The sequence below is a fragment of the Cynoglossus semilaevis genome, chromosome 8, assembly GCF_000523025.1.
Source record: "Cynoglossus semilaevis isolate Cse_v1.0 chromosome 8, Cse_v1.0, whole genome shotgun sequence".
NCBI lineage: Eukaryota > Metazoa > Chordata > Actinopteri > Pleuronectiformes > Cynoglossidae > Cynoglossus > Cynoglossus semilaevis.
Genome location: NC_024314.1, coordinates 16,674,636 through 16,702,475, shown reverse-complemented (window position 1 = coordinate 16,702,475; position 27,840 = coordinate 16,674,636). Strand labels below are relative to the sequence as shown.

The 27,840-nt window shown below is 40.1% G+C and overlaps 1 protein-coding gene across 5 annotated transcripts in view; it reads right to left on the bottom strand.

Annotated features, from left to right (window-relative positions):
* phf21b (PHD finger protein 21B) overlaps window positions 1-27,840 on the bottom strand; it is a 38,364-nt gene that overhangs the window by 9,814 nt on the left and 710 nt on the right. For 2 of the 5 annotated variants that reach the window (XM_025057464.1, XM_008315303.3), the window contains exons 2-3: window positions 8,413-8,457; window positions 388-657 (exon numbers count right to left, since the gene is read on the bottom strand). In XM_025057464.1, coding sequence (XP_024913232.1) covers window positions 388-657; window positions 8,413-8,457 — 315 coding nt within the window. Of the gene's footprint in view, window positions 1-387; window positions 658-2,993; window positions 3,671-8,412; window positions 8,458-27,840 lie in introns of those variants that run through there. The other 3 variants (XM_008315304.3, XM_025057466.1, XM_025057465.1) reach the window with 3 other exon arrangements.

Here is a 27,840-nt window from a genome sequence, read left to right as displayed (position 1 = left end):
GCTAACGTTAGCTACAACAGTCCTGGTACAGACACCAGAGCTAATGTTAGCTACAGCAGTCCTGGTACAGAAAATGCTATAGCTAGCCTATAATTAACCAGATGACAGGGTTCAGAACCATAGGTCTTGACATGTTGAATATATTGGTTGTAATTATAGTGTGAGTTTGATTAATCTGTGATTGAAGCAGACACATGGACAATGTAGCGATAATTGGAGTTTTAAAATGAACATTTTTGTTCTTCAACTTTACCTAGAAATGTCATGGATTAACTTTTGAATTAAACAAAGGTGTTAATTGTATAAACATTGATTTTACAAAGCCTATAATTAACACATATCTTTAAAATCTTGTGCCACCACCACTGTGTTTGTCTTGACTGGTACCTGAGTCGCGGACAGCTCCCCGACTCTCCTGCTGCTGTTGAAGGCATGAACCGTAGCAGTCGTCGCCGTCACCCTGCCGCCCGTCTGAAGGTTGATGGGCGATGTCTGCAGCGACTCCGAACTCCCAGCCTTCTGTCCATTGATGTGTGCGGTCACCATGGATACGGGAGTCTTGGCAGGTACCACGGAGATGGCAATGCTCTGTGAGGACGGTTTGATGAGAGACAGCGGCTTGTTGGTCCCCACTGGACAAGTTCTGACAGACAGCTTCTGTGGAGATACAGGAAAGGAAAGGTCAAACGGGTTTTAGAAGGTCACGATGCAGAACAGAGGGCGAACGTTTAATCCACCCAACAGCTAACAAGCAGCACCGTCAGAGCACTACAAGCAGATGTTATTTACATAACTGGACAAAGTCCCTTTAGGGCCTTTAGATCCATGGCACGGAGAGCCTGTCACCAGGAAGGTTGTGGGTTTGATTCCTTGGCCAGGCTCCAGAGCTGGTTTCCAAACACTGTGCCAAAGCACATATGTCATAAGTGAAGGTGATTTTTCAGATGTCAGTCTTTGAACACTTCTAAAACAGACGGAATACTGTTTTTTTTTTATATAATCAAGCTGAAGAAGAGACTGTTTTCTTATCAGAGAAAAGCATTTAAAAAGGTTTAAGTCTTGGAACGACCTTCAGGTTCTCCAGAATCCACAAGGATTTATCCTCCAGAGAAACCTTGGCTGATTTCTATGTCTGTCCCAGTAATGGACTCAGTGAAATGAAACTGATATCCATCTGAACATCCAGCCAATAGGAGGATTTAGTAAAATGTCAGTCTAAAGCCGCCTCTGAAAAATTCAAACTGGTAGGAAAAAAAAGCAGAGGAAGAGGTTGAAATGACACGGACCATTTTGTACTGAACCTTCAGCTCCTCTTTTGTTCCGACATGAACAGAAAAGCTCGTCTTTTGGACTATTACGTTTCCCTGAGGGGACATTTAAAGCAGTTGGCACATTTAACTATCCTGAGAGCTGCATGGTTATGGAACCTTAGTTGTGACAAAAACCCACTAATGTGTGCAAGGTGTGAAACAGGACAATCTGAGTCAATGTCTTAACACGGTCGTCCACATCGAGGTCTGAGCACAAAGCTCTCAAGACGATTTCTTTCTACGAGGTAGAAAACAAATTTAAATAAACTAATCACAGAAAATATTTAGTTTTTATGCCACAAAAAAAAAAAAACTGTTTTTTTCATTAGTTCTAATGGATGTTAAAGTTTCAGATCTATCCAAAATTTCTGAATGTGTGACTTTACTGTCAGGACAGGAAGTGAAGCTTTTCTGGTTTCTACTGCCCAGGCGAAGAGGAAGCAGACAATCTGTGGACTCACCGACTCTCCTCACTACGCTGGAGGAATTCAATTCTCTCCACAGCTACAGTTAAGGTCATCCATCAACACTACTGCCGCCGCTTCTGCCGCTGCCTACTGCCGACGTGGCGAGCGGACAGGATTATCCACACTCATTATGTGCTCTGTTTTGATAGTGTGCCTTTGAGATAACAGGCTTCTGAAAAAGGCATTAGTAGCTGTTCAGATTTCCATCAGCGCAGCTGCCAGGCGCTCCCTTTGTTTACACGCCATTTAGCAGCAGAAGCCCTTCAGTCCTGAGAGGTGCTGATGAGACGAGGAGCTGCTGTCAGCCCTTTTCACAAAACAGAAGAAGAAGAAGAAGAAGAAGAAGAACTTAGTGCTCTCACTCCACTCATCAGACTGAATGATCTGTTCTTTTTAGTCCAGGTTAGAGTTCATCCTGCTACAGAACAGCTGCTGAAGCCCGCATCGCCGGGAGGTGAGGTTTATTTCAAGGTCAGCAGCATCAACAGCCGGACTGGTGAGGTTTTTGGAGCTTTATCAGAATTTATGATCACGATCAAATTTAAAACAAACCACAGCTGGCTACTTGTTTTTCTGGGCATTCCTGGGATTTTAAAAAGCTCAAGTCAGTTTTTTTCAGATCGTAGTGACCTTGACGTCTGAGCCATTCTTAAAGTAGACAAACATCTGTGCCTGAGGAAGGACACCCCCCCCCCAAGACTTTTTACACACGCGTTAGCAGAGATGCTCAGTGTCACTGTAAACATGGCCGCCATCAATGACATCAGTTTGAACAGGTGTCTTAACTTTTTCTTCACAACATTTGACAGCTTTTCAAAACTGGGAACTACAGTTTGTTTTACTTGTCAAAGCAAACAGTCTCCCACACCAAAGTGTTACAGGAAGTTGCCAGGATACTGCTACCTTGTGGCATCAGATCACAAACAGAAGTGTTTCCACTTCTTCATAGATGCAGTATGACAACAGTCTGTATGGTGTGCTGTAAAATAAAATAACATTTTCTCTCTATATATAATTTGTGGTGGCGAAGAAAGCAGTTTTGTGAAAAGAAAAAAAAAATTGTCCTCTGATTTACATCTGTCACAAAATATATTTAGGATATTAAAGATGACGGCCAAACTCAACAGGAAGTGAGCCACAAGGTCTAAAGTTGCTTCGAACAACACAGCCCTAACAGAAGCCACAAATCTTTACAAAAGAAAAACACTTCAAGTACCAGAAGCTGCGCCCCCTACTGAGGTTCAGCGTCGTAGTAAAGCGTTCTCTGCTGTTGGACTTGATTGATTTCCTGTGGAGGTGAACTGAACCTCTGGCAGAAGGACAGCTTATCAGCTATGACACACAGCACTGACTCTGGCCACTGGCCCGCAGTCAGGAGGGGGCAGAAGGGAGACAGTATATCCCCCAGCCCCCCTGGCCACGCCCACTTCCACATGTGGAGGAGCAGCCGACAGAGGCACAAAACCACAGCAGTGTCAGAGAAATTTCACCGATCGAGCCGGATTCAGACGAACGTTCTGATTTCAGTGGAAATCAAACTTTTACTTTTGAATGAAGGAAAAAACAAATACCCTGATCATGTGACCAGCCTCCACCAGTCACACCTGCCACAGACAATAAATCCATTTAAATGCAAATCAGAGACAATTAGAGGCTGCAGGCTTCATTTCCTCACGTTTCAGTGGAATGTGACACAATGTGACAAACTGGAAAAAATATGCACAATCAGTGCTGATCATTGTGTGTATTGTGTTGCTGATCAATAACTGCCTGAATGGGTAATTAAGAGTTTCAGTAAAATGTAACTAGTTACAGATTTACTAAGGAGTTGACTGTTTAATTGACAAAAAAATGTATAAAAAAGGCAAGATAAAGTAAGAGCAACCAAATGATTATTATAATTATTAAAAATTACAATTATAAAAAATATAAAAACTATATATAGATATATTTTTTAGAATTTTGTTACTTCATGTTGACTAAAATTGCTGTACCATCAAAACATGACATAAAATATATATAAATAAACAAATAAAATAATTAATATTTGTAACAAAATGATATGGAATGTTCACGGGATTTTCATCGTGTTACAAATTTTTGATGAGGAAAAAAAATATTCTGAAAAGGTTTTTATTTATATATAAAGCTTGTTGCAATACCAATAACATGCTACGTTGCTAATGCTAATTTCCTGTTAATTTCCCTGTAACGTCCTGTTACAAATAATACAACTAAAACGCAACCAAACGTGGTTTAGAATTCCCAGTTATGTTATAACCACCACCCTGTCGTTATTAATAAACTACATAAACCGAGAAAGCGATCTGGCGATGTAAGTCAGGAAGCTGTTCCTTTAATATCACTCCTGCTCAGCTGAGGATCAGACGTCCCCCCGGGGACTCTGAGCATCTTCTTCTCAGCTCCACATTTATCAGACATCTTGGTGAGGGACGTGGCCCCAGGCCTTGGCTGTAATGAAGACATCTGCTCTGTGGAGTAAAAACTGACTCGCACTTCTTCACAGCTATAGCCAAGGATATTGACCAACGGTGGCAGCAGGCGACCAATCACAATCACAAAGCGCCAAAAGGTCAAACTCTATATTAAGTGAAGAGATGAGAAGAAACTCTGGAAGTGGCCCCGTGTCCACTGATGCTCTCGTAATCGTAGATAATAAGCTGGTGAAAAACAACCAGGCCAGTGGCGGATGACGTTATTGGTGCTGATTAAATGGCAGTTAGTGTCGGTGTGAGCAGGTCAGTCTACAGACAGCTCTGTCCAGAGCAGACATTTCTGCTGCAGGAACTAGAGACAGAACCAGGAACTATATATATATTCACCCACGTTCTAGGGATTTGTGATGAGCCTAGATAATGATTTTCTCATTGTCAACAAAACCGGATAAATATTCTCACAGTAAACGGATAGGTTTTTCTAAACTCCACTCAGACGGAGAAAAGTCCCTTATTTGTCCCATAATGGGGGAAATTTACAAAGAGAGTCCTTGCAACCCACACGGGCTGCCACAGGAGGCACCATTAAGAATATGGTTCCTCTGGGGCTTGAACCAAGAACTACAGCACGTAAGGCAGCCGTGATAACCACAACACTGTCGAACCTGTGTAGCAGTGAACTGTTTTACCTTGTATTTCTATTAGAATTGGCAAACAAAGGGTTTAAAATGTCTTCAATCACAGTACCGTAAGAAAAATCAGGTTTAATGCTACTTTACGCTGATGATGGACAGTTATTTTTCTACAAATAATTAAAGACCCTGTGAATTATTCACAGAATCTTCAGACATTTCTTTGGAGATCAGTAAAAAAATCCAACTCATTTCCAACCCTAGTAAACATTTATTTTAAAAATCCTGTATCAAACAACAGGCGGATTAAATGGCACAATTATTTCCCACGTGCCATTTTCAGACTGAGCGATCTCTTCGTCCTAGATTTGATCATCTCTTTCAAAGCTCTGCTGTCGTCGTTTTGAAGTAACGATCAAAATCTTAAATCTGGCTTTTCGTGAGACATTTATAGCAGCAGGAGCAGCAGGAGGAGCAGGAGGAGTATCAGCAGCAGCGTTAGCATCGCAGCGTCACAACTGTGCTCAAAATGTACTAGTTGTGCCAAAGAGTTGAGCTTTTTAAAGTCTTCATATCTTCCTATGGAAATTAGCATTTAGCTTCTTTTTCCACCACTTCTACTATTATACTTTGAGGTTAACGCACAAACAATGTGAGTGTGAATAATCACTCCTACACTATTTTATATTGTTTACTATACATGTTAATATTATAGCTCACTGAGTCTCTCCTTGTTTAAAACAATTAAATTACAAAAAAATTACAAAAAAAACTCAAGCTCAGGTCAGGGAAGCTGACTTCAGCAGTTAAATACGTGGACGAGAGACAGCTGGTGTTCATGAAGAGAGAGAGAGGAGGGAGGGGAAGTAATGGTGGGGGGTTAGCTTAGGGCCAGCAGATGGAAGTCTGTGAACAATAAAAGTAGACAGATGCAGCCACAAAGAGCAGTGACCACACACACACACACACACACAAATCACACACATCAAAAGTCTGTTCCAAAGTCCAGAGGCTGCAGTTTTGATCACAGACACTAGAGGCACAAACACAAATAGAAGATTCGTATTTTACATTATTATTATTTATTCTTATTTTTCCAGGGAAAAAAATCCTCCTCAGTGTTTAAATGCATGTTTTGCTCCTCTCAGCTTTCATTCTTATTTTTGACCTTTACAGTAATGCTCTCCCAATTCTTTTTTATTTATCTGTTCTTTTAATCTTTTTAATCAATTTATGTAGAACACGGGGATTTTTTTTTATGTGGATAAAAAAAAAACGGATTATGTAAAAATGTGTTCACTCTGTTCCAGACTTTCACAAACTCAAACAAGAGAAAATCAATCAGAGAGAGCAGGGACGTCACTGAACATCTGTCCATAGAGCAACACTGCATCTCTGCAGACATCTGAGAACTTCCTGTGTGTGTGTGTGTGTGTGTGTGTGTGTGTGTGTGATAGGGCAGGGCGAGGCGGAGTCATGTAGCTGGAGGCTGAAAGGAAACATCCCAACATTCTGCTCTTCAGAATTCGAGCCAAAATGGACACAGTAAACATTTCATTGCTTTTCTGGACACTGACGAATGAACCAAGAGGAAAGGACGTAGAGATTAGATTTAAAAGTAAAGTTTGATGTTGCCAATAAAACCAACAACCGGACCTGTAGGTCGGGTGTGCTGATTGTCCTTCAGACCAAGCGTTGCTTCGTTTAGCGTTTTTATCAAAGTCAATTAGCGCTGACAACTTAAAACAGGCAGACGGACGAACAGTCAGACCTGAATCGACCAATGACCTCACAGTGTACGAGGGAGTCCACGATTGACGTGGTCCTCGACCTACAGTGTTTCGTGGTTAGGTCGCCATTTCCCATAAATTTATTAAGAAACTCTTCCGACATACGGTGTCAGAACTGAACTAGTTCACATGGGAATTAGTTGCGGGGTGGATCAGACAGATGCGCCGTCATGTGGAGCTATAGGCTTTGTTTAACTTTGCTGGTCGTACATGGTACTGCGCTACATTCGGTTTATTTCGTTGTGTTGTTTTTTCATGGTTCCTAAGTGTAAGTCAGACTATTCTGATGTTATGATGTTAGCACTGTGTTAGCGTAGCTGAGTGACATAGCTACTTATGGACAGCATGTCGAGGACACCCTGTATCCTGGTATGAAAGGCTAAGAAAAACCACCAGTGGCTTTGCAACTTTAATTTTTTTTTAGTTCAACTTTAACTTAAATGTGTTATTGTGTGTGATGTCAGCGGGATCTCTATTAAGGCACCAGGGCTGGACTTGGTACATATCTGTCTGACCATCTGACCACCGGTCTGTCTGTACGCCTCTCTCTCTCTCTCTCTCTCTCTCTCTCCCATTCTTCCTCCTTTTCCCCTCATTCCATCCAATATATTTTTATTCTGTCTGGGCATCGAGCAAATATTGACAAAGATTATTTAAATAAGAGCAGAGTATCTGCAGCTCCTGCATCACAGACGAGGTATTTCTCACTGGCCACTCACAGAAGGAGAAAAAAAGAAGAGGAAGAGGAAGAGGAGGATGTGGAGAATGATGAGTCCTTATGTCCATAAACACGTTCTTTTTCATTTCCTTCTCCACAGTGGTTGCCTCGACTTCCTCTTCTCTCTATTTCCTCTCCATCACTTTGCTTTGACTCTGATTGGTTCATAAACTACAGGTGGACTTTTTTCTTTCTAACACTGAACTTGACCGTGATTCACACCTTTCAGCCAATAACGATGTCTCCGTGAGAGGGGGCGACAGCGGTTCGCCTTCACGGCGGCCTTCATCCACAGTCACTTCAAATTAGATCCGGGAGTCAATACAATGAGTCAATATTTAATTTTCTCAAAGACTCACTGGATGAACAGCCACCGCAACAGCCATGTCTGTTCAGATGCAGCAAAGAATGATGGGAAATCCACATAATACAGACAGGGCTCTGATCTGCGGGACAACAACTAGCACTCTGAGGAGTCAGAGGTGGAGGAGATCAGTGCATGCTGGGACACGGTGTGACGACAGTGTGACACAGCGTGTGTTTTTAGGTGAATCACACTTTAATGTGTCGTCGCTGCTTCTGATTGGCTGTTAATCGGCGTAGAAGCAGCTGGAAGTCTCCTGAGGATAATTTACGGCTTCGCTCCGTCGTATTAAGACGTTCAGCATCAATCTAATGACGCCCGAGGGACGTGACGAAAGGCACGACGACTGAGTGACACACTCACGACAGCAGAAGTGTTTCAAACATGACACACTCACGACAGCAGAAGTGTTTTGGTCAAACAGGAACGAAGAATTACTAAGAACTAAGACAGCGTGTGTCGTCCAACACTCTCTGATTCTGCTGGTTTCTATGTCAAGTTCTGCTCCGTGTTCAGTCACAGCACTGACCTCGGCCTCGGAAATTACACTCTTCAAATTCACCCAAATACAAAATGACAAATAGATAATGACAGATGTCAATTTCACAAATGATGTTATTGTAACCCACATATGTATTGGTGTGTGTGTGCGTGTGTGTGTGTGTGTGTACACACCTGTCCATTCTGCAGCTCATTCAGGCCTTTGCATAAAGACTGACTCTGTGGAAGAGAAATGAAGAAAATGTGTAAACATCAGCTGTAACTTTGTTTACTACAGTACATGAGGTCCTCGGTTTACGACGTCCTCAACCTACAGCTAATTCATTGATAAAATCTCGATCCATCATTCAGTTCGGTTTACGACGTCCTCGACCTACAGCTAATTCATTGATAAACTCTCGTTCCATCATTCCGACGTACGACATGAGGAGTGAACAAATACCTCAACGTGTGGCACTATGGTTTACACCACACACTGGATTGTGCTACATTCACTTTCTTTCGTTTGTGTTGTTTTTCTGAGAACTTTCTGCACTTTATTAACGCTCCCAAGCATTAGTCAGACTGTTGTTGTTGTTGTTGGTGTTTTTATGTCTTAGATTATGATGTTACAAGTGTGTTAGCGTAGGAGAGTGACATAGGAACTGATGTACAGAAGTGACTTCTGACTCACATAGGGCAAATATCAAGTTAATTTGCACCATAAGTACAAAATTCCAACGTAAGTCGAAGACCCCTGTATTAATAGTCAAGAACTCAATAAGACGTACACTTAGACCAAGACATCATTGAAGATCTCCACCGAGTGAAAGAGTATTTTCCACAGAAATGTACAAAAAGTTCCCCTAAAAAACCCAACGTTTTTTTATTCAATAAAGTGGCCCTGAAAAATATCCAAAAATAATAACAGAATGATGTTTTTCCTTCAAAATAACTCCAAGTACAAAACACAGTTCTCTTTAATAGGCAACACAAGCACTCGGCTCATCGTACTCAGAGAAAACATCAAAATCCTCCTGCTGCACCTAAACACAGCGAGGTAAACACACACAGCCCTAGGCTCCGCCCCCTCAACATTTTCAGCCTGAGCATCTGTTCAAATTGTACACAAACACGCCGGGCCGCCGCCGCCGCTGCTGTTCTGTTAGTATTTCTGCACAGAGCCTCTGAGCTGTTTGACTAATGCAAACTGCACCTCATCTCTCAAACGCCACCGTCATGAAGCCTCATGGGAAAATGGCGGCCACCTGCGTGTCGCCACTATCCCCTCATGAATCCCTGCTGAAATCACTGCAGAAAAATCACAGATTCTAATCATTCAAATGACTAGAAGATTGTATTATATTTTATTTATATTCAAATCTCGTATCTTTGCTACAGACTGGGAAAGTGCGGTTGTGATTCCAGTAGGAAATATTCAGTGTTGAAAAAAACCCAAACAAATTAAGATACACAAATAACTGGGAAAGAGAAAAGAGACCTTTTTAAAACCCCAGCGGTGGCAAATTATCAGAAGAAAGATCGTTTGACAAAACCTTGTCCAGATTATTCAAAAATATTGGTTATAAAATGACTTGGTATCATGCTGTTCAAAACAGCTCTTTGAGAAAGCAATGATAGATGAGTGGCTGGTTTAGGAAGGAGGTGCAGGAAAAGGAGGCATGGTCCCTAGGGTGCCGGCAGCTGATGGTGTCTGAAACATGCTCTGACATGCTGGTGTTCAATTAAAAGGTGTGGCTCGGTCATATCACAGCTCCAGCAGGGGAAAGAGCCACTAAGCCACAGTGTCTGTTAGAGCATCAAACCCCGTGGACACTGTTTCAACAAGTTAATTAAACTGAGCTCCTGGAAGCTCCTTTCTCCAGCTGCTCTGTGTCTTTACTAAGGAGAGATTTAAAAAAAAAAACATACAGCAATGTCACAGTTCAGCAGAACGGATTCTTTGACATGATGATTTTGCAAATTTGCGATTAAGTAACAGCAGCCAATAGTCAGAGATTGGGCCTATAGTTGTACATGATTCACAATGAGGTTCTTGTAGGCAAATACTTTAATAACATTTCTTTTTGGTTTTTAAATTGTGATCATTTTAATTAAAGAAGATTCAATTAGATGTTGGTAATAAAGGGGACGGAGCTGCTGTAGGCTGATTCAATTTTGATCAACCAATAAACTGTTAAAAGTTTATGTATTGCATTAATATTCATAACGATAGAGGCCCTAGAGTAACGCTGAGGGGAACTCCACATAATACATCAATGGTTAATTTAGGAAGGGAATATTTTATGTCCAATACCGATACAATACTGCATCTTGGAGTATTGATATTGATATCAATCTGATACCTCGTACATCATACCACAGGCTGCGGTTGTTGAGGTGATAGTGTACCTATTTACAGCATGGCGCTCAAATGTTAAGTTGAGAATTTGGGCTTAGGTATCACATCGGATGGGCTATAGTTTGGACCGGTACCAATTCTATATTAGTATTAGATGTAGCCAATTACTGTGACTGTATGTAAAGTTATTTTGCTAGGTTTAACAGAAGACAGCTTGAAAATACTTGAAAGTACTGCTAATAAGTTTGTTATGTTTCTTCAAAACAATCCTGCAACAGGAATGTCTTGATTCCCAACATTTTATTAGTCAATGTACGAAACTCAGTTGACAAATTTAGTAAACGCAAAATTGAGACAATCATTCAAGAAACTACGCTAAAAATGTCAAAACATTCTGAACACGAGGCAATGTAGGAAGGCGACACAAATGCAGCTCCGGTGTTGCATTTTTTCTGATCAGATCTGACCAAGAGGGAAAAAATCTTCTTTTTTTCATTTAAAGAAAAACAAATTGACAGGATCCCAGGAGCCTCAGATGTGCTGCAGCCTCTGTGAGCCACACACAGCACCGTCTCACTCCATCACATAACAAATAGGCTCTTCATTAGACGCAGGTGAATGAAATTATCCAACATCTCTGTTCCTGCTGCTTTACATAAAACGATGGATGTTAGTCGTAGTCCGACACTCAGTGGACAGTGGCCAATTGTCAGAGCAGGTAAACTCTTGCAGACCCAAATAAATAATGATCAATAAAATAAAATCCATAAAAAAACATTATTATTATTATTATTATAAGCCAGAAAAAATACAAGCTAAAAAAAACTACTATGCTAAATTGATCATGTCTCTGTGGTTCATAATGACTGGTCAACTTCATATATTTAACTTTTAGGTCAAATCAAAGAATCGTCTACATACCGTGTTGGGAATTAAACGTTTGGTAGGAAAAAAAATACATTAAGAGCAGGATTGACAGATGTGTTTCTAGGGAAAATGTCAAAATTCAGAGGTCATTCCAAGTGCAGCTCAACATTAGCTCCTCCATTTAGCCCTCAATAGAGTGGTTCCTAAGGTGGGGGGTGTGGAACTACGGCAGGGCAGGAGGGAGCAGCAAGGCAAATCATTAAAAATTCAACATTTTCTTTGTGCCATAGGTCTGGAATTCATTTTCTATGTCCAACAAGAATACATATCCCAGAGTAGAATAAGGACGAGCAGGTCATGTAAAAGTTATTGGAACCAGTTACACGGTTCATGACATGCACTTTAACACTGGTACTTATTAACTAGGACTTTGTCATTTCACTTTGTTTTTCAGTCTCACAACAAGTTCTGTGTTCGTACATGTCACCATTGTTGCAGTTTCTTTTTTTGTACTTTGTACTAAAATAAATCTGACAATTGCACAAATCTGTTAACACTGAGTGAGAAAAAAAACCCAGGGAAAATCAATGATGTCTTGTGTTTTTGTTACAAGAGATAATACAGCAGTATAAATCAAACCTCACTGATTGAAACCTGGGGGTTTTTGTGAATTATTTCTAACCGTTGCTGTGGAAGAATAACAACTTCATTTTAGGATGATAACTTCAGTCTAGCCAGAAATAAAAAACAACAACTAAAAATACTGAAAAAGAAACAGCGAAAATGTTCCTGTAAATGAAGCTGTTTTTAGAGCCTTTCACGCTGGATATTTTCTAAATTTAACACAGTATAAATGTGTACATTGATCCTCAACCTCCTCTCTGCTGTGGGAGAAGATTCTTCTCCGTGCTCAACACCCCTTTTTACAATAACACACTTCGGTCATCCTTTGATCATTTCTGTGTAATGTTCAAGAACGCTGTGTTCCTTAGGCTTCACTTCTCACTGTGAACAACTTTTTTTTTTTTTGACAAAGATTTCCTTTTTTAAAAACATTCAGATCTGCCCAGACAGTAAAAAGGAAAAATCTATCACATTGTGAATCAAAGAAGATAAAACCTTCTTGTATGCTATATCTGTGCAGCTGACGACTCGCTGCTGCACAGACAACCTTTAAACCCATCACTTTTCTGCCGTGTTCTTTCTCTGTGACATAAGGACAGTTACTGTCTGATAACAGTAATGTAGCTCGTGCCCTGTGAAAATGTCCAATAAGAAAACAGTGAATTTGAAAGGATCATTTCAGAGCTTGTGAGACGTAATCAACTCATATCCCCCGCCATGAAAAACTAGACACATAAGAGTAAGGGGCTGTTTTATAGCCAAATAATAATCTTGATCCATGTCTTTTAGATTTATTCTGATTAAAAAGTCCCTGTTGAGGATTTTCACACCGTTCAAATCCCGGGATTTCAGGGACAATTGCATAATGCATTTTTAGCATATGTAAACGCACACATGTTGATCTACTGCTACCTCGTGTGGTCAGTTAATGTCATTAAAGTGAGTTCAGATACTGGAAAAAAACCAGCTGAACATCCTTCACAGAGGAAGTTGTGACCCACAGAGGTTTGACCAGGACCAAGGCAGTCAAAGAGCGATTTTTCGTCCCTGTGTTATTTTTGCATGTTGCCCTGGAAACTAGCTCCATTAAAGAAGTATTGTTACCTCTTCTACGAAAAAGCACAGTCTGTGCGGAGCCTTTTTTTTTTATTCAAGTGTCAAGTGGTTCAGGAAGAGAACAAACAAAAGCCCTGCATCATGGAGCCGCTCGTTAGTTTTCATTAAGGAAAGAAGCGTAATAATCAAACCCGCTGCCGGAAGTCAGCTCTGAGAAAACCTGTTTTCATTTTAATTTAAAGGTTTTTATTGTCAGTTTTACACATTTATTTTTCCCCCCAGTGACGTGATGCAATTTATCTTCTGCTCGTTACTTTAGAAATCTCACTCATTTGTCTCAGAACCCTTTTTTTTTACAATTTGGGAGTGCACAGCTTTTAAATCTGGCCAGGTAACTAGTCCTGAATTAAACATTATCCCTGTTGGTGTTAGATTTCTAAAATGGGTTCACAATGTTAAAATTACATCAGAATCTCCTCCCCAAAATGCAGCTGGAATTGATTAAAATGAGGTTAGCGTAGTAATCACGATTATTAGACATGCTAATCTAACTGTAAGTGTGAGTGTTGTTTTTTTTTGTGTGGCTCAATGGGCTGGTGAAGTGCTAGGGGTTAAGCCCCACCCTCACTCCAGGGCTCTTGTCTTACCACAACCCTAAAAAGGATTACAGACTAGAGGATGAATGAACGAACATCTACTACAAGATGGCAAAAGACCAGGAATAACTAAACAACAACCACCTAAAAATAAAACGCTACCAGATAACTGAAGCTATTGGAATATATATATATATAAAGCTGTATTCACTCAGTCTTCTACCTGGTGTCCAGTATAAAATGCTGTTCTTCCTACAGTTGAAGCAGCTGAGGGAAAAAAAGCCAACAGCTTGACTTTTGTCAACTGTTGTTAACAACAACACCGCGTCACCTCACTACAACAACCGTGTTAGGTCAACGTGTTGCACGGCGACGACACAGGTCAACGTTAGCAGCTGCTACCGCAGTGATGAAGGAATTTTTAAATGAGAGCATAGACCATGGCAGCAGCAGCATTTGTGATGGTGGTCATTTGGTTTCCTCATAGAAGAACTAGGAAAAACAAAACGTTTAACTTTTTTTCCCCAAAAAATACATTTAAAAAATGGCAAAAGATACAAAACACTAAATTGACAACAAATAGCAAAAATAGCTAAGACACAGTTATACATTACATTTTAGATGGACCGTACTGTAAGTGCTCCTGAGCCTCATAGAGAATTACTTCAAAGATTTTTTTTAAGCTTCTTCAATCTTTGCCGACATTACAACCTGTGGCCTTTTTTTACCCCAATATCCTGCCACTGTCTTCACCCTTCACTCACAGTGACCTTGTGGAGGACAAGGCCAATTTAAATGACATTTGGTATGTACTGCTCTTCATTAACTTCTGAAGGACTTTCACCGACTATGGACAAAGGACAGGGGAGAGAACTAACCAACATCTTGTCCTCCCTCCTTTCTCTGTTTGGATGCTCTGCTCAGTCCTGACCATAAATCCTCATCACTATCGCTGCTCCCTCACTGTGAGAGTGAAATGAATAAATCACAACGGTCATTTTTCATTCAAGACTTCCTTCAGACCCGACGTGTTCTCATCGACCTGTCCTTCTCCCCAAGGTCAATGACAAATACGCAAACTTAAGAAAGGGCTGAATTTCTCTGACTGATGCCAATCTGTTTGGATTAAGAAACTCACTTGTGAAAAAAAAAACACTAAAAGAAGCGGGACCTTAAATGGAACCTCACACAGAGCAATAAAATAAACCAGGATCAATGACTCTGAAATTTACCACAACACAAGTTGATGTGATTTCACCCTGGAAATTTATCTCCGGGTAAATGGAGCTGGTGTTTGCTCAAGGTCACGTTGATGCTAACGTACGTCAGAGAATGTGACCCTCTGATGTAACACCCACTATTTCTCTGCACACTTTGATGAAAAAACAACCTTTGATTTCGTCTCTTGGTAACAAACACTCCCAAAGAAGAAGACCAAGTGGTGTTTTTATAAATATCACCAGCTGCTGCTGCCTCCGGTGGTCACTGTTAGCAACTGGGTTAAATCTGAGAATTTAGCTTCAAATCTGCATTGAACATATTGATAAAACTGATATTGTCATTAAATAGAGGCATTCAGAATTACACGTAAAAAAGACTGAATAAGAAAATAATTTTGCCTTTGCTACTTTGGAAGCAAGGTGCGGTTCTGCATGTTTATTCCACGTTCCACCTGTAAATACAGTAAACGAACAACACGATTGTTGTGGATGTAAGCTGATGCTGCGTTCAAGGGCACTCTCAGAGGCCTTGATTGTGATGTTTCCCTGCTGCTTTTCTTAAATCATGATTCTGCTACTTGGGGTTTAGTTACCAGGCAACTTGGTTGTTACACTATACACCACATGAAGCCTTTTTTAATTCTCTCTCTTTTCTTTGACTGTGACTGAGCCAGAACAACGCGGGCCATTAACCCAGGAGAGATGCCAGGAAATTATCTTGACAGAAGAAAGGTGATGTTTTCAATGGCCCGAGTCTCTGTTTAAAGCAGGATAATCCCTGTTTTTGGGTTTTAATCACAGTCCTCAGCCACTTACACAGGCAGTAAAGCCTTTATGTTGCTGCTCGCGCACGGCCTCGGTTCCTTCTCTGAGGAGCTTCCTCCCTGTGAGCTACACTTTATTTACACACTCACACATTTAAACGCTCGGCGGGTTATTAATAGAGCGGCAGCTCCGGAAGAGTCTTGCATACGAACCGTGCCATCTTCTGGCTGCTGAGAGACCAAACGCTGCCGACGAAGCAGTCAGAGAGAAAAAAAAAAGGCCAACTTCTATTTAGGTATTTTTTTACATTTTTACTGTAAATCTGTTATTGATAATTTGTGATGACATGTTTGACCTCAAAACAATCGAGATCTAAACATCTGGTCTGATCCATCATCTCATTGGATGACTCATCCTGTTTTTGTTTTTTTTTTTGGTTGTTTTTTTCCACAACAGCTGATTGAGCAACAAGTTTAATCAAATAAATATTCCTTAAAGGAGTTCAGCAAAAAAAGCTTAAATTTGACAAAGACATACAGTCCTGTTGAACCTTCCATTAAAATAACTGGAATTATAATTATAATAAAAAAGTAAACACAGGTTCATAAAATCAGCAACATAGTGACATAGAACATAGAACACAAATAAATTACTAAAATAAAAAAATTAAAAATGAATCTATGTCCAGTGGATGTATTAAAATACATAATAACATACACTGCACCATAATATTAATCCAAATACAAATAATAAATGAAAAATATAAAGATGATAGAAGTTTCCATGGCTAACAATGCTAACAAAAACAATCACCAATCACCAAAATCCAAGCTAAACATTAGACCAAAGTTTTTAAAGTCTCGGCCTGGGGGCCACTTCTGGGCCAGAAATCCCCTGATGTGGCCCCTTGACGAGATGTCAATTATAGCTTAAATTTGACCTTGATTAATTTTTTAATGTATTTTTTTTTTTATTGTTTTACTTTGCATTCTCCATTCAATGAATTTATTTATGGTTATTCACTAATGAGAAAAACATATTTAAACTCACAGTTTAAACTGTTGTATTACACTGTATTTCAATGAAACAAAGGGGTTTTGGTATTTAACAACAATCACTGATGTGCAACGAAACACAATGACAGACGCAGTCGTGGCCTTCGGCTCATTTGAGTTTGAGTTTTTGTCAAAACAAAATCGCAGCTGATAGTAGCATAAATACTTAGTTCATCTAACCTCAAAAAGGGAAAACAAATTCTGAAATGTTCTAATAGAAAAATCCTTAATTGTATTATTGAGACTTGTGAAGGCTGAGGCGAGTTTGTTGTTGTTGTCTTTTCCTGATTATCCAGTGGGTCCAGACCCAGTCAGCCTGTACCCTCCTCCCCTCCAAGATGAACAGTGACTCATGGGTAAACGTAGCACAGCAGAGAGAGAGAAAGAAAGAGAGAAAGAAAGAGAGAGAGAGAGAGAGAGAGAGAGAGAGAGAGAGAGAGAGAGGAAGAAGGCAGATATTTTTAGTGCTGTGACTCACACACTAACACACATCTCTCCGTCTCTCTGTTCTTCCTATGTTCTTAATTCTTCAACGCGGTACTTGATCTTTAATGAGTGAACGCAGTGAACGCAGCAAGGAGGAAAAAGTCTCAGGCATCGACAAACTCTTATTAACTGAGACACTGCTGGGTCTTAAGCCTCTCTGAGCTCAGTCTGAGAAAGTTTCCCACTAAAGGTTCTTAGATTGCTAGCATAAAAACAGCTACACAAAGCTAACAAGTGATTTGCAAATCTCTCCACCACCCGACACTGGGTTTCTTATTCACTTGGAAAGAATTTCTCCTGTTGTTCTAGCGTTTACTTTTTTCTCCATTGTTCTTTTCAAATGTGAAGTCTTGTGGAGATCATTTAGGCTTTTACGTCTCTCAAACACTTCTAGTCTGGTCTCATTTGTCCAATTGTCCTATTTGAGTTTTCTCAGGAGACTTTCAGTCTTGGAGGTCTGAACGTGACCATCTGGTGGTTTACTACCATCTCTGCAGGTATTCAGATTCTTGAGATCCTTTTTTTTGCTCAACCTTTTGAAATATTTTTCATCTGCTTGTGTCAGTTTTTCTCAATATTGTGTAGACCTTTGGATAGTACTCAATTTCATATTGTTCTGCTGCTCATTCGAAGAGTGATTCAGAAAGACAAACACTGTGTTATGAGTCAAAAAATAAAGTCAGTTCGGTGAAGAAAAAATTGTACTTGCAAATATAAACTAACATAGTAAGATAATATTGTCCAGTTCCTGCATCTGACCTGCGATTTGTTGACACAGGCCTCAGTCCCGCCCTAGACCTTTTCATTTTCATTTCTGAGGCTCAGTTCAGCTAAAAACAACAGGTGAATAAACTTTTACGTTTTTTTTCCTCTGTCCATTTTCTCTGTGCTGTTTGTGTCAGTGCTGCTTTGATTAAAGGGATTGTTAGAGATTATATTTAAACTGCTGAAGCATTATCAGAGTTAAAGCAGAAACGCCTTGAGCAACACTGGAGATCTAAGAGCCAGATCAGATTTGGGAGGGCTGGTGGGATTAGACGCACACAGGCGTGAACCTGACAGCTCATCACAGCTTAACGGAGCTGTGATCCCTGAGATGCCGACATTGCCTGCAATGTCCCTGCATCCCATAAATGTTTGGACTCAAGACCAAAATCATGCTGCCAATAGGAGGAGAAAAGGAGGAAGTGACGCTGCACTTTTCAGGAAAAAAAACAACAACTTTCCAACAGTTAAGTTGTTCAATGCTCAAAACCCATCGCAATATTTTGCATTTTCTCTACATTATAAGTTAGGCAAAGAACAAAACTTTGTTTTATGTTTTTATCTATATCCTTACCTGAGAAAGGACACAATAATAGACCTAAAGCTATGAACACATCCGAGTGGGCCAGTCAGACCTAAAGCTATGAACACATCCGAGTGATTCAGTAGTTTTTTAGATGAATCCTGACTTTTTCCAAAAAGAATTATGAATTGCCGGGGGAAAACATAAAGTATTACAAATCTTTGACATTAATCTAAGAAGATCCAGGGTCTACACTTACTTATTGGAGGAGGTCCATCAGCACCTACACTCAAATCAATTGTGTTTCTACCACTTGGTCAGAGAACTAAGCAGAAAATGCATTTTTAACAACTTTCCTTTCACGGGTAGTATAAAAAGAACGTCTATAAAAAAATTAAATTAAAAAAATAACACCAGGAACTAAATTCTGGGCCAATAGGAAACAGGAAAGACATAGTACCAGGTACTATGTGCGTTTCCTCCCTTGACAACAGGAAGCAAATGCAGGTACCAGAAAAGGTCCATAAAACAGTGTCTACCACAGAAGCCTTTGACCTATTGATGAATTAAAAAGTACTTTGAGTTTTTGTGCATTTTTGGCAAGAAAGAAAACTGTTGTTTACACTCTCCAGGTGATTAAAACTATCCACGACAGAACTCCACAGGATAAATAAGTCTCCCACTGGTGATTCTAATATTTTGGGTGATGTAACAATCAAGAAATCAGAGAAACCAGTATCTGGAGGGTATCTGATGACGTCACCAAGTCCATACTGGGATTAAAATAGTCCAGATGAGGCAGGTGGGGCCTAGTGTATGAAGGCGAGGCTCCTGCCATCATGTGACCCATTTATCTTCCTCCCCATACACTTGGCCCCACCTTCCCCTCCTCCATCGCAACCTTAGCTGTACCATGGGGGTCTAGTAAATCATAATGGAGACTCCTTCTGGAACTAAACTCTGACGTACACCACCACTATAAAAAAAATAAGTGGATTTAGAATCACCAAGAAAAAAAGACTCCAGATTTTCTTTCTCGTTCTTTTTCAACAAAGCTTTTTCAACTTCTGCTTTGTTCCTATCATTAATTCTGCACATATAATATATAAGGTGAAGTTTTGCCTAAAGCCCTTAACAACTCTGAAACCTCCTCGTGATCATTAAAGTTTAATGAGATGCTAATTAGATCTTTCTGGGGGCAAGCTGTTTGTCAGACCTTTTACCACATTATACTCTACAGACCAACATCTATGAAACGACCTGGACTACCAGAAACTAAGTACAGTTGTAGAAACTGTGTACGTTTTCGGGAGATTTCATGTAGTTTTTTAGGAACACCTGACCTCCTTGATGGAAACATGGCGACTATTGGCTACTTTTGGTAGTTTTCCAGGGCTGTAAATACAAGCATCCACAGTTAGAAGAGTTCCTTTTAAGAGATAGTACTATGGTGTGGGAACAAGTGGGAATTACACCGTGGGATTAGGGCAATGTCAATCGACCTTAGCTCCAACTCAAGAGTTCTTATACCATCTGAAAGTGGGAATTACACCGTGGGATTAGGGCTTATACCATCTGAGAGCCTAAAGAGTTTGAGGCTCAAAAACAGTTCTAGTACTACTTGCTGAATCCTATCCCAGTGTTAATATCAAATCAATATTTTATATTAATTAGAATTTGAAAAATAACTTTGTTCAAAATTTTACTAAAAACAGACTTACTCTAATGGAAACATCCAAACATTGGAACATGGAATTCTAGTTTTGGCTACTGGAATCCAACAAAAACATCTTTAACAATGTTTATATTTTTTTCCAGCTCTGTTTCTGTTTCATATTTTTCACCTGAAATCCTTACATTCTACTTGATCAATTTTTCAGATGCTCTTTGAAGTTGCCCTCAAACATTTCTACTACTTCTTTTTATGGGCGTCATCTTCTTCCCCCTTTTAAGGATACTCCACCAGGAGACTCAATAATGCATAAAAAGCAGGGCATTGTGGGACGCTGGCCTGGAAAAGTGTATGTAAATGAGACAGGAAGGCCACAAGGCTCCACCCCTCACTTTGTTCTGAATCGTTTTCCACAGGTTTGAGTTGTTTTGTTGTTGTTGTTTGGGATTGCAAATAAAAAATGAAAAGTGATTCTGACCAATCAGGAAAAAGAAACACCATTCAATTGTCTGTCTTTTGTTTAGACTTTTTTTTTCTGTTGATGTGAGTTTGACTGGCTGAGCGACTCCATTGTCTGTTTCTTTCACATGCACACGCACGTACACGTGCACATGCACATGCACACACACACTAACACACACACACAGCTAATCAGAGAGCAGTAAATGAGGCCTGAACAGCAGGGTCTGAGAGGCAACCAGCTGCTGAGGAAAAGACAATAACATTCCTCCCTGTTCTGTGTCTCTACTGAGACAAAGACATGAGCAGACAAACTCCGCTGCTGCTGCTGCACATTTTCAACACAGACACGCAAACACACACACAGAGATAGACAGAATACAATCAGCTCATTCCACTGGTCAGATTATAGAGATTTAAAAACTGATCATGTTCAAGTCACCACTACAGAGTCAGCCCAGAAAAAAGGTAAAGTGAAGCGTTACTTTTGAAATAGCAAGACATTAAGTTTAAAAACGGTCACGATGTAACACTTTCATAGGAATTAGTTCTGTAATAAATAGTACATTTTGTTATATTTTCTGCTGCTTCTCAAATTTCAGCATAATCCCGGCTAATCTGGCTCCTCGAGCCGTCAGAGGAATGTGTGAACTTTTGTGTTGTGCTGTTAACGTGGATTTTTCAGGAAGTTCGGATTTCTCACATAGTTTGTAATTGAATTAATTAAACATTTTTATATTTCCTTTAAACATGACAATAGTCTTCAAATAGAATTTTAAGAAACTGTAAAAACACGTCCGTCTCAGTGGGTTTGTCATAATAACTGTTATGTTCAGTAGCAGCAGCAGCAATAGCAGCTGAAATGTTGCTGCTCTGAAATGTTGCTGCTCAGCGCTGTGATGATGAAGTGGCTGTTTTGGCCGTCGTCCGGTTGCTGACGGTGCAGAGCAGCGCTGTCAGCTGCTGACCGAAGCCTCAGCGCACAACGCCGCTCTGCTCCGGTCCCGTTATCAGCACAGGGACGAGCTGGAAATCAAAAATACAAAAGTCAATACTGATGCTACTCCTGAGCGGAGGCCTCTTTACAGGAAGGAGAAGTGATTCAACCAGGAACTGATTGTAATCTGTGAACAGAGGCGGAGCAGGAAGTGATCAGACCGAGTCTGATCACTTAAAGAAGGCGGCAGTTCTCATTAGAGTTAAAAAAAAATAATGACCATTATGACAGTTTACAGCCACACTGATAAGGCACATCAAAAGACATGAAGTGAGTTTTATTCCACCACATTAATGGTCAGTTATAACTGCAGTACACTAAGGACAGTATAGCTTTTTGCCAGGGCCAATGTGATCTACACCAGTGGAAAAAATAAAAATTTCACAATGTCGTTTTGTGTTGTTTCTATCTCAATAATATCTGGACTTTTTTTTTTGTTTCTATCTCAATAATATCTGGACTGAATAATAATATGTCTGTCTATCACCGCTCCACCCTGTGACTTCAGCAACAGGAGGAGGTGCCAGATAAAGGAGCCAAGCTACTGTGGCTAGGTACCGTAGCATCCCCAAGTGCTATATCTGCACAACAGTGGAATAATGTAACACTTAGAATAAACTATCCATCTATCCATTAGCCATTATGGCTTTGCAGGGTCACAGAGAGGCACTGGAGCCAATCCCAGTTGTCAACAGGAGGATACACACTGGACAGATCGCCTGTCCACTGGAGGCCCACGTACAGAGGTACAACAACCATTGCTAACTGTAACTAGCACAGTGTAAAAAAACTGTATATCTAGCACATATCTAAACGTATGGAGGATAATTAGTGCCCGGGTCAGGGGTTACTTGAACATCTGTTCCTAAAAACATTAATTGAGCTTTAAGATTTGTTTTTGAGAAACAAACGCCAATGTCGTCTTCAAGGACAACCCCTTATTTCAATTAGTATATATATATATGTATGTATAGATAGATAGATAGATAGATAGATAGATACACACACACACACACACACACACACACATCAGACAGGAAGTGGGAGCTTAGCTGATAAGGTACAGAAGTACAGACAGTCAACTGAGTGGTGACTCAAACCTGGACTGTTGAAAGATGGAGTTCCAATGGTGTGTCATTAATATGTCTCAGCACTTCTCAGAACAACACCAAAGATGTTCTGATTATTGATCTCTGAACAACAATCTTTTTCTTATTGTCACATCACACTGTTGCTCTGAGCAGAAAGAGATGAAAACGGCGCCCCGGCCGTCAACGCCGCTTAATTCATCGCAGCCGCCAGCAACGCAGCTCGCCTCCCTCTGCCCGGCAGACGCACAGCGTCAGCACTTTTCTCTGGAAACAGTTTGCTGTTGTGTAATGAGAAGCTGTCAAACCAGTGCACGGAGGCAGGTCGAAGCACAAGCTTGACAAAGTTTACGACTGAACACAGATGAAAGTTTCAAAGCTGATCAGGGATCTCTTCGACCGGTTCTTGTTCATGTTAGCTTTTCTTCTTCGTGAGCCGTGGCTTTAAGAGAATCTACCACAAGAATGAACGTTTGCCAAAGTTGTTCAAAGAACATGAAGCTAATTTATGTCGGCACACATGCATTATTCAATCCCCTTAGAAATTAGCATCATTGCAATTTTTAGCCAATTTAAGTAATCCCTGTGAATTCATGGTAATCTAGAACGGAAAATTTTGATTTTTCTTTTGGTTTTGGAAAACAGGATTTAAAGTAGCAAGTTTAAAGTAGCATGCTTCAGCACTTTTTACGTCGGACTAAAGTAATATTTCTTAGTTGTTTTGCTGACAGGTTCTGCAAAAAGGGGATTAAAGTGGGAGAGCCCTCTGCTGGATCATGTAGAAACTACAGAGATTTTGTTGTTCTTAAACTAATGAGCTGCAATGCTATGCAACATAATGTATTTAAAATTCACTTCACACTTCATTACACTTCAGGATCAGGATCACACAGATCAGGTCAAAATCAAGAACTAAATATGCTCAGCAAAACACTAAGCATTTTTTTGTTGAAGAAATTTGTTGAAATTGTGCAGCAGTGACTAAAACGGAAAAAAACACTCCTAAATCCCAGTGAATTCCTCAACTCAAAATAGAAATTCTTATTTATCTGAGGCCCAGATGTTCTAGAAGTGTAGAAGTCCTGGCCTAACTCCTGACAGGCCTTACAGAGCTTTACACAGCATGACTTGGAAGAATCTATGTTACAGCTACTGCCTCTACTACACCAAAATAAGATGGAAGATCACCTGTGGTCTTGAAGTACAGAAACCAGACACTTTTACTCTGGACCAGGAATAAAAATAAGTATCTTTTTTCTTTTCCAGAAATGAGGGAGACGCTGCTGCGAAGGCCTCGATCGATGAGGAGGATGAGGGAAAAAAACTAAACAGCCACCAGAAGAAAAACAACTCGTCTCCACCTGACGAGTCGGTGAGAAAATGAAGCCATGATGCAACTGAGAGCAAGTGGAGCATGGAGAAAACAATCAATGGATCTATACTCCTTCAAAAACATGCAGAGAGGTTGGTACTGACTGTGAGACTGAAACAATCTTTTGTTCAAGTCTTATTATTTTAATTTTCAGACTCTTTGTATTGTCCTCTCCTTCCACCACATCCTTCTCCTACTAACAACACAGACTCTCGGCTCTCCACCACTACACCCATGAAAAACACATCACAGCTCAGTCATTACGAGTTCTAAAGCATGTAAGACTCCACTGGAACCGACGAGTGCTGAGTAGATTTAGAGTAGCATGTACACCACTTAGCTGGTACCAAATTTAAACAAACTAAATCAATGGTTTTTGGTTTCTCGAAAGACCAGTGTTAAAGACTAGTTATCAATTTGAAACCAACTTTTTAAATTTATGATGTATGAATTTGAAATGTTGGCTTTAAATAAAAAAAAGTAGTGAAAGTACTGCTGGCATAAGTAGTCATTTCTGCGTGTGACTTTTTTTAGCACTAAAAACCAGGTCACCATGGTGTCTCCAACAGCTTTGATTTGTTTTATTTGTATCTTTGTATCAAGTGTTGAGCTTTTTGTTCTATCAGGTTTTTATTTAACTCTTAAAGCATTCTGGAATGAGTGCAAACTAAACCAAACGTGAATGTAAATTTTTCCAAAGTATTTTGGCAAAGGACCTGTGGTTGGGAAGTGGATTTGAGTCCTTAGGTGAGACAAAGAAGCAGGTTGGAACCTGGTGTCAAAGAAAGAAAGTATTATAGTGGTGTTTAACTGTAAAACAGTGTCTATTTACATGTATTTCATTAAGAATGTTTTAAGAAATCCACAATATGATCCACCTTAGGCCATAATAGAATTAGATGGATAGAGGTACTTGATTAATTAACATTGTTTTTTCTCTAAAAACAGGAAACAAAGAAAATAACATGTCATCATGAGCTAGCTGGTTTTTACATCGTAAGTCAAACGTTTCCAAGATGTTTAGGCTTCTGTTCAAACTAATTCTTGCTTTGACTTTTCACCTTTTTTTTGTCTGAGTACATAGAAAAACACAGAGTGATGCCAGCAATTACAAAAACATCAGGAGTTTTTGTCCCAAAGCCTCTGGTAAAATTGCTGACATTTCTTCTTTTTTTTTCATTCCCCTTTTTTCTTTCTGTGCCAACGCAAACAAATTGCCGGAGGCTGGAACATATAAAAAAGTATGAAACTCAAATTCTGATGTGATGTTTTTTTTCTTCTAGTAGTGATCCTTAAATTTAGGCCAGGTACATTCATTTTAGTGGGCATCCATATAGGACATATACTAGAAAATATAATCAGGGCTTATGTTCACATAGCAAAGGTTGATATTTCTGACATTGTGTGTATTTTTTCACACTTCTTTCTAGAAGGATTCTAGGATTCAAAGAAAAACATGAGCCAGCCTGGCCTAACAAGCACTGTAATAACTGAAAAGATATATTTTTGTTTCCCATTAGAGCTAAGTAAACAGCTGCACAGAGAAGACCTGCCTGATATAATAAACTCTCTCTTAAAGTGTAGCAACACAATTGAACTCTTATCTGTTTGTTTTCAAACATGGCTGTCTAGGATCACCTCAGGATTTGTACCAAGATTTTTCCAGTAGCCTGTGAATGTGACCATGAAATGACCTCTGAGCATTCCCTCTAGAAGACGAGCTTCATTATTTACAATAAACATTTCCTCTCTCTCTGGTCAAAGTTTTCAAGGAAACACAGACATAGTCTGGTCTTGTTCTTGGCTTCAAATGAGGCCGGACACCCACGGTTGCTTTAAAAGCTTTTCACATATGTACAGAGGAAAAGTAAAGGTCACAATTTTTTTTTGCTGCGAACACAGGAGGAAGGGGGGGAAAGTAGTGATTAAAGCTGTGTCGCTGTGCGCAGTGCTGCTGACTGGGCTTCTTCTCTGTGTCTCTACACTCTCTCTGCCTCCCCTCCCCCCTCTAAACCAAAAACAGCATCAAAGCAATCAAAATGGTAATGTTAGGCATGAATGGGGCCCATCCCCCCTCCTCCACCTCCTCCTTCTCCTGCACAAACTCTGCGGACTTTTCCTCCTCTCCATGTTGGAAAGGGGGGGGGGCTCCCCCTCTTACTATCTCAAAATGGAAGCTTCCACTACCAAAGTGAGAGAGGAGGAAGAAGAATGGGGGAGAAATACTACTGACACACAAACAGGAGCACTGGATGGATAAATCTAAACCCATGTAGACAAGTATTGTGGTTTTTACGTAGACGTAAACACAAATATGCTGCTATAAAAAAAAAAGAAAAATCACAGGAAGTGACATCGATTTATGAGCCGGGGAAGCAAACAGAGGCCTCTGAGTGGTAAAGAAAAGATCAAATGGAAGACTTATTCAATAAAAACACAACTACTTCCTGCCTATTTTTCCTCATGCTCTGTGCTCAAGTTTTTCTAAAAGGCCTAGCGTCGGCAGCAGCAGAAGGAGGACAGGAGCTGGCCACGGTGCTGAACACAACCTCAGTCAGTGTTCATCTCCTCACACAGCACCTGCTGCCAAGTTTTGCACATTACACACTGTGATCTAGTAGAAGAAATAGTTATACTGGCGAAGAAAGTTCCACAACTCTGTGTATCTGAATTTAAGGCACAAAAGAAACACATGCAGTAGATTAAAGCTGAATTTAACCATTAAACTTCATCCAGTAGGATCTGCGATTGGTCTGAAACAGACATTCTCAGAAATAACACCAAGACAAAGATTTAAGATTTAAGAAGGAAACTAACCAAAGTTAGTTTCCAATGTGAAAGACTCAACACTGAGAACAATCAACAAACTATTTTGATATTCTGGGCTCAACCATTAAGCTGTACCACATTAGCTCAGTTGTTAGCCTAAGGCTATCAAGACAATATAAGTTTGTGCATTAATCACACTAAAAGTGCAATTTAAGACATAATGTTATGGAAACTGCCAATTCCTTAAAAACATGACAATGTTTTTGAAAATAGATATTGACAAAATAACAAAATCATTGTTAAGATAGCATCCTTAGGTAACGTGGATACTGTGACAAAGGCTCTGGTTTTAGGAACTAACTACCACAAAGAGAGCATTTATTTCATTAAATTCTGATTGAGAAGCTTCATTTTAATTCTAGAAAATGACAAACACAATTCTCACCCTAACTTACCACCTTTGTGACTTTAACAAATAAAACCAAAACCGGTTAGAAGAAAACTAGACAATGTAGGCAAAAACGCCGATTACTTCTATTCAAGATTATCGCAATGACGAGGTGTTTTTACGGTATATTGCAATCAAATGTCAACTTAAACTTTGCTTTTGATGTCATTCAACTTGATGCTAATAAAGTTAAAGCCATTCAGCTCAGCGAAAACTAATGCCCATAAAGTTTATCGCCGGGCCCATCGACTCCCAGTCGAGCTCAGCCGAACTCGACTCGTGAGTTTCCGACCGATTGACATTAAAAAGCACTGTTTACCTGTGGGTTCTGCTTCATCCGTGCAACTAGTTATCGGCCGGTGTCGCAGCCGAGCAAGGCCGAGAAAAGTGACTCAACTTATGGTAGAGTGGATGGAGGAACAAAGCGGGGGCTCATATCGCCACTCCGGCTCCTCATAAATATTCAGGTCGCGTCCTGTTCGCCACACACCACCACCTC